At 38.2% G+C, this 8,213-nt stretch overlaps 1 protein-coding gene across 1 annotated transcript in view; it reads left to right on the top strand.

Annotated features, from left to right (window-relative positions):
- Nucleotides 1-275: 275 nt before the first annotated feature.
- The window catches only part of LOC109953576 (ATP-binding cassette sub-family G member 2-like), a 17,868-nt gene continuing 9,930 nt past the window's right edge, over nt 276-8,213 (top strand). Inside the window, exons 1-10 of the mRNA XM_020589052.1 lie at nt 276-493; nt 1,704-1,763; nt 1,851-1,968; nt 2,065-2,220; nt 2,820-2,977; nt 3,231-3,382; nt 4,512-4,604; nt 5,006-5,157; nt 5,428-5,579; nt 6,145-6,234. Coding sequence (XP_020444708.1) covers nt 348-493; nt 1,704-1,763; nt 1,851-1,968; nt 2,065-2,220; nt 2,820-2,977; nt 3,231-3,382; nt 4,512-4,604; nt 5,006-5,157; nt 5,428-5,579; nt 6,145-6,234 — 1,277 coding nt within the window. The 5' untranslated portion in view covers nt 276-347. The remainder of the gene's footprint in view (nt 494-1,703; nt 1,764-1,850; nt 1,969-2,064; nt 2,221-2,819; nt 2,978-3,230; nt 3,383-4,511; nt 4,605-5,005; nt 5,158-5,427; nt 5,580-6,144; nt 6,235-8,213) is intronic.

Here is an 8,213-nt window from a genome sequence, read left to right as displayed (position 1 = left end):
TGTTCAGATGATCTAAACTGCTTCATCAGCTATTATCACAATGCACTTTTGCAGCGATTGAGATGCAGAGGAGAAAGTTTAATGCCACAGTATCTTTTTGGGAGCAGTTACACACACTATATCATTTTATCAAAAATTTCTTAGTACAGTCTAAGTCTGTTGGCTATGAACTGAGGGAGTTCAAAGATTAGATGAGTTATGACTGAAACGTACTGATTGCATTCTCTCTTGTCGATCTCTGTCAGACTGCACAGGTTTCTGTGTCGCACTCTATCTTTCTCTCTCTTTGAACCTCAGTCTCTGACTCTTCTTTTCTATCTTTGTCGATAACACTGCTGTTTTTGGAGATGTCTAAAGAGGAGCAGGTTGTTTGCAGTCTTGAGGAGCATTTCCAGGGACCAACTGTCACATTCAGAAACTTGCACTACTGTGTTCAGGAGAGGAGATTCTGCCACAAGATAGGTGCTGAAAAATATATCCTTAAAGATGTGAGGTAGGACATGATATTTAACTGTGAGTATGTACACACACATAGGCGTACATTATATATAGTTAACAGCATTACTACTGAGTGGTGCCTGTATGCAGAGGTGGAAAGTAACTAAGTACTTTTACTCACATACTGTACTTAAGTACAATTTTGAGGTAACTGTACTTTACTTGAGTATGTTAATTTTCTGTACTTCACTACATTCAGAGAAAAAATTTATACTTTGTACTCACTACATTTATTTGATAACCTTAGTTACTAGTTACTTTTCAGAAAGTTGCTAATAAAATGAAATATAGTATAATTATAAGATTTATGGTGACCTGGTGTAAAATTCACAAGCTATCCAGCAGTAATTCAAACTATGAGCATATACTGTAGGGTAGTTAAAATTAGCTCTACCTTTACCAGCTGCAGCATTAAATGTGATGTCCCCAATATGTCCAAAATAATACATCAATATTTATAATCAAATGATATGAAGTACATCAATATAAACTGTGCCATTTTGCCTAATGAGTGCTTCTACTTTTTGGTACTTAAAGTATATTTTTTGCTAATATTTTTTTACTTAAGTAACATTTTGAATCCAAGACTTTTACTTGTAACAGAGTATTTTTACACTATGGTATTGCTGCTTCTACTTAAGTAAACAATCTGAGTACTTTTTCCACTACTGCCTGTACAATATAACATGTTAGATCCCCAAACCCAAGGTGCTTCTCCCGTTGCATTTCATCCCATTTCTATACAAATACTGAAAACAACAGGGTTGATCTTCTTTAGACCTTTTGCAGGGGCATGTATTTGTGTTTAAGTTAGATAACTTGATGCACATTGATGAATGTGTTTGGCTGTAAAATATTTTCTCAGAGATGCAAGGGATTTTCAAACTGTATGATTGAGATGTGAGAGATATTTCTCATTACTGTATAAATTATAAGAATGGCATTCACAGCATAATGTGTAATGCTTCTGAAGAAATGATAAATAAAAATGAAAACAATAATGCCCATGTGGCTTTATATATAACAGACCTAATTCAATCTCAAAAAGTTTAATTCACTTTTGTATGAAAATGGGACTCATGTATTTCATATATTAAAGGTTCATCATTGTGTGGTTATAGTCATTGGACAGAATCCAGTCTACAGTATTTTATTATTTTAAAGTGTTCTTTTTAATATAAAATGATTTAATGTGGTTGTTGCAGTGGCATCATGAGACCTGGGATGAATGCCATCATGGGTGCCACAGGAAGTGGTAAAACATCGTAAGAAATATGTTCACATAAATGTAAAACACACAGGCATGGTCTCACACATATACATGAATGTTAGTTTCTTTCTCTTTTTTCCAGGCTACTGGATGTAATTGCTGGAAGAAAAGACCCTGCTGGACTGCGGCAAGGAAGCATCTTGGTGAATGGCAGAGTTGTCACATCTAAACTCAGGCTCAGCTCCGCCTATGTGGTTCAGGTACACAAATACAAACATATGCGCACACATTTTGACATTATACACGTTGGATTCTTCTGAATAGTTTCTGTTTACACAATCTCTCTCTCTCTCCAGGATGATATCCTGATGGGCACTTTGACTGTGAGGGAGAATCTGTTGTTCAGCGCCAACCTCCGTCTCAACCCTAAGCATCACTCTGCCACAGAAAAACACAGCAGAGTAGATGCAGTCATACAAGAACTGGGCCTTACAGACTGTGCTAACACTAAGGTATAGACACAAGCTGATTTAGATAGTTGTATATCATTCATTATTAAATTGTATTGTCCTGTTCACTACATATATTACACAGCCTTATTCTGGTTTACTGTTTGCACATTGAGAGCCGATGTACCAGAGTCAAATTCCTCGTGTGTCCATCACACGTGGACAAAAGAACTCATTCTGATTCAGTATCTGACCTGGGTCAAATCAAAAGCACTTATAAAAAATGTACAAAGTAGTCTATTTCAAAGTACTTTCATAAAGGGAAAATATGATCTTTATCACTTCCTTGACACATGGAAAAATAAATCTTACTCCTTTATTCTTCATTGATAAACTATTAATGGTATTGTGGCTGTTCAGTGCAGTGCACCATCTTTTTGTGTGGCAAATATTTATTTGTACTATTATTTGATTTTAACTTTAGTGAAGTGTGTCACTTCAGTAAAAAGGTACTGGTATAAAAGTAAAATGACATTAAAATTTGTCCAAAAAGTCCAGAACAAGTTTCTGTGTTACAGTAACAAGAACATTTAGTTACAGTATTTCCAGCTTTGCTGCCCAGCTCATCAACCAAGTGTTTATGTGCGTTTTTGTGTGTACAGATAGGGACAGAGTTCCTGCGTGGTGTATCAGGAGGTGAGAGGAAGAGGTGCAGCATCGGCATGGAGCTCATCACTTCTCCCTCTCTGCTGTTTCTGGATGAGCCGACCACTGGGCTTGATTCGAACACTGCAAACAGTATAATCAGTCTACTGTACAAGTACAGTGCATTTACTGCTTAATCGCATATTAACCAACACACACTCACACATCAGATACAACTGGCAACTTAAGCATAAAATGCTGCTGAAGGTGACGAGTTCTAACAGCAGGTGACGTACTAGTTACTGTCAGCTTTAATTAGAGCAGCCATCATCTAAGATCTCCAAATCAGCAACATCTTCACTTTCTCCTGCTGTCTTTGTGTTGTCTGTAGCCATGTGGGATAAAGACATTTTTAAATATTTGTACAGGCTGTCTAGGAGAGGTAAGACTGTCATCTTCTCCATCCACCAGCCGCGCTACTCCATCTTCAAACAGTTTGACCACCTGACTCTGATGCATAAGGGGGAGGTGGTGTATGCAGGAGCGGCAGACCGTGCAGTGGAATACTTCACAGACCTCGGTACATAATATGTGTGTTTATTATAACAGGTGAATGACACAGAGTGGGAGTGAGTTATAATATAATATGATGAATCCTTATGTAGAAAGGGGAAAGATGTTGCACTGATGCTTGACAGTTAGCTGCTGTTTTATATTTTAATATTCATACATAATAGACCATGACAACAATATGAGATGCAATCAACTACTCTTTTATTTAAATCCTCAAATTCTATGTCAGTATAATGTTTGTTTCAAGTTTCAGTACTTTATTGCCATATCAACACTGTTGACTGGAATTTGTCTTGATAGGCTCACAATACAACAATGACAATGACACACTACCTCAAGATACAAGAATTGACTGAATAAAAATTATGAAAAATAAATAATTTCTGAAGACAGTTAGTATAATAAAACAATCTCCAGATGACCTTCTATTAAAACCTACCCAGCGACCAGCAGTGTGGAGTCAGCAGTATTTAATAGCCTGACAGCTTCAGGATACGTGCTACTCTGATATCTGGTTGTTCATGTTTTAATACCTCTAAGCTTCTTGTGACAGGGAAGATAGATAGATAGATAGATAGATAGATAGATAGATAGATAGATAGAAATATTTTATTAATCCCAATCTGGGAAATTGCATAATTGCATAAGGAAGTTCAAAAGGCTGTGAGCTGGATGGGAAGGATCTTTCAAAATCTTACGCCCTTTATTTTGTAATCTTGCTGTGTAGGATCACACCCAATAAGTTATGTCACACAACCTTATTTAATATTGTCTTATTTTCTGCACACATATCCAAACCAGACAGTTATTGTCAAAGGCCAAAATACTTTACACTCCTGCATGATAAAAGCACATCAGACACGCTACATTTTTCCAGCTGTCGTGAATAAAACGTTATCCCCTCATTTTAAGGATGCAGGGATTATCACTCCCAGATATTTATAATTGTCCATTTGTTGCACTTGATGGTTGTTTGTAACCAGGGGTTCTAGTTCATCTCATGTCTTACAAAAATCTGCAAATGATTCCTTAGTTTTAGAAACATTTTATTTCCAGGTCACTTGCCCGTGTAGAAGCATTTTTATAGTGTTGCATAAGTTGTGGATATGATGTGTTTCATATGTTTTTTTGGACAGGCTACCATATCGAGCCCTTCAACAACCCTGCTGATTTCTTCATGGACATCACAAATGGGGAAGCAATATCCTCACTCGAGTCATTCACAATAGGTACAACACCATGAAAAGACACATGCACATAAAGTATAAAACACCAGCAACCCATTAAACATGTGTCTTGTTAATCCGATGATGACATTTGTAGGGATCATGTATATAATCATTTGATACTTGTATTTTAACATGCAACTATGTTATAATTTACTGTATGTTTAACTAAAGACACTGAAAAGCTTTTGAAAACAGTACTTGCTGTACATATCCGCCAAGATGTCTAAAAAATATCCAAATATAAATCGGGTTTTGCTTGATGTTAAGAAAGAGCCCAGACATGCAGATAACCAAACCCTGTTTACTGTGTTAATGATAAAATTAAGAGTTAATTAAAAAAAGAGACGATTGTTCTTAGCTACAACTTTACACTGTTTAATGGCTGCTCTGTCTTTCCACAGCTGAATATAAAAACCCATGGGCAACAAAATATCAGCAGTCACAACTGTACCAGACAGGTCTTGAGGAGTTAGACCATGTGACACAGACCATTTCTGAAGAGGTCAAAGGTCAAGATGAGGTGGTCGACTACGCTACCTCTTTCCTCTATCAGGTCAGCCAACTCTGCAAATCAGAAACAGATTAAAAACTCTAAGCACAACATGTTTCTTACATCAAAAATGATATTAAATCATGATCTAGTTGAGGGAATTAAAATCAGTTATTGTTTGCCATTAACTGAGTTTATGATGTTATGTTGAAGAGTTTAATGACTGTGCCAGCCAGCTGTTATGTTAGTGTGCTTGGCTGCCCCCTGAGTGAACCCTGTTTATAACGGTCATCATGCCATTAAAAATGTGTGTCTTGTGTGTGTGAGAGACAGATGCGTGTAGTGTGTGGCAGGACAATGCTGAACATTCTGAGAAACCCTCAAACCTCTTATGCACAACTGGGTCTCAACATCATTTTCGCAATTCTGGTGGGACTCATTTATTACCAAATGCCCTGGACAATGCCCGAGGCTTTTCAGAACCGGTACTGTAAGCATAACCAACCAGCCTACATAGTTTTAAGATGGTCTGTCTGCTCTATTTTCACCTCTGCACACTCTTCACTCTGTAAATGTGTCACCTTTCCTCGGCCCATCTCAGGGTCAAATTACAACGGATCTACTTTTGGAAAACAGCCGGAAATAAGCAACAGGTTTTCCTGTTTGCCATAGGCAGGAAAATGTGGCAAGATAACAAATATGAAAATCTCCATCTTACAAAAAGCTGTAAGAAAAACAGAATAACTGATTGAGGTATCAAGGCAAGAATGACAAAAAAATAAAAGAATGCGATTCACCTCATACATACAAAAAAAAAATAAAAGAATGTGATTCACTTCATACATAAAGGTCAAGTCCTGTATGGAAGCGTTGATAAGATAATGCAGTAAAGGCACCAGATAAGAAGCCATGGCTTCAAGATATGGAAATAACTTTTATGATGCAGTAATTTATGGAGAAAAGCACAGGTCAGGTGGCATTTGCTAATATTTTCAGGTTAAGTGTCCATCAGATGAATTGACCAGATAACTCTCTCTCGATCCATGACAGGAGTGGAGCCTTCTTCTTCCTTACCATTAACATGGTGTTTGGCAATCTCTCTGCTGTTGAACTCTTCATCAATGAAAGAGTGATCTTTATGTGAGTGAATGACAAAGGTTGTGTTTTACAATTCTCTTATTAAATCTATCAAATTTTTATGTGCTCTTTAAAAGATAAAGCTGGTGTTATTCTATATTCTTCTTACTGTCAGCAAGTTCTGTGAAAAGACCAAAAGTACTGTACCTCATCTCTCAGTACTTCCCTACTCTGTGTATAGTACTCCAGTACCAAGCCTATTCATTCCTACTGAAATGTAAATCTTTAAAAGTGTTATATACTGTAATGAAATTTTAAAAAGGCTCAATGATTCTGTAAAACCTTGAGCGACTGTGGCTCTTAGCAGTAGTGGAAAGTAACTAAGGACATTTACTTAAGTCCATCCATTTTCTTCCACTTATCCGGAACTTGGTCGCAGGGGCAGCAGTCTAAGCAGAGATGCCCAGACTTCCCTCTCTCCAGACACTTCCTCCGGGGGAATGCCAAGGAGTTCCCAGGCCAGCCGAGAGACAAAGTCCCTCCAGTGTGTCCTAGGTCTTCCTAGGGGGGAGGAGGCCCCAAGGAAAACCTAGGACATTTACTTAAGTACTGTACTTAAATACAAGTTTGAGATATCTGTGCTTAAGTATTTTCATTTTGTGCTGCTTCATATTTCAATTTAACTACATGCACTTTTTTATTCCACTACATTTATTTTATGACTTTAGTTACCAGTTACTTTTCAGAACCATTCATTCATTCACTCATTTTCTATACCACTTAGTCCCGAACGGGGGCACAGGGGTGCTGGAGCCAATCCCAGCCGGTATCAGGCGAAAGGCGGGGTACACCCTGGACAGGTCGCAGGGCCAACACGCACACACAGGCAATTTAGAGTCACCAGTCAATCTAAGCCGCATGTCTTGGGACAGTGAGAGGAAGCCGGAGAACCCAGAGAGAACATGCAAACTCCGTACAGAAAGGTCGCGACCTACTTGCTGTGAGGCAACGGCGCTACCCACCATGCCACCATGCTGCCCTTTTCAGAACCAGATTAAATAAAAAAAAATGTATCATAATGTCAGAAACGGCGCGCGATGCGGCCGAAAAGTGTTAGGTGAACTCAATTAAATAGCCAGACGAGGAAGTGTAAAACAAAACCCGTCTCTTTAATAAGAGAACTAACGTAAACAAAAAAAAAAAAAAAAACACACAAGACATGGTGAAAAACACAAAAAACTCACATGTCCTTATTAGCAGTCCGAGGTCAGAGCCAGCAAACACATACAACAGAGGTGATCCAAAACACGTCCAAATACAAGTCCGTTAGATGGATATAAATAACACCTGGGAAGATACTGTTGCGATAAGCAATGTTTGTGCTGGTCGCTGCCGTAACCGGTCTGAAGTGAATCTCCCTCCATTGAGCTGTGTCCCGTTTCTCTTTTAAGGTATGTCCAACGGGCTGATTGTAGATCGGATCTGTTGGAGTGTAAAATGTTTAATCAGGTTGTTTGGGTTGTAGACTGTTTTTAGGAGATTGCCCCATGCTCTCCAGGAGCGATAATTGATGCGAGCGTGATCCAGTAGAAGTTGACGTCCATCGCACATGTATGCTAGGGAGACGTGCAGCCAAGGTAACCTGTAGCATTGTTGGTTTTAATTGTTTTGATGGGGTCTATGTTATTTATTAACAGTGGCTTTACTTGTGGCAGGGGTGATAGCCACTGCTGCGTTGCTTATGTGATGTTTTGCCTCGTTTGCTTTTATGTTAAGAGGTTTACCTAGCATTATGTTCCCTATTTATTGTATTGTTTTCCAAATAGGGTTTAGTCAATTTTATGGTGTGAATGGTTTTATGCACAGGAAGGCAAGGCCCTTTTATGTTTGGTTGGTTGATGTGTGATTAATTAATTTGTGGTGTTTATTTAATGATGCCTTTTAACCTGTTGACTCTGACCATTTTATTCCTGTTCTGCACTGTATTTATTGAGTGGGGGGGAAACTTCTTCTTATAGGTAGCATTTTAGCTTCTGGGGTTA

This window comes from Monopterus albus, unplaced genomic scaffold, assembly GCF_001952655.1.
Source record: "Monopterus albus unplaced genomic scaffold, M_albus_1.0 scaffold795.1, whole genome shotgun sequence".
Classification (NCBI taxonomy): Eukaryota; Metazoa; Chordata; class Actinopteri; order Synbranchiformes; family Synbranchidae; genus Monopterus; species Monopterus albus.
Note: the sequence above shows the minus strand (reverse complement) of the source record. Positions and strands in the feature narration are given on the sequence as shown.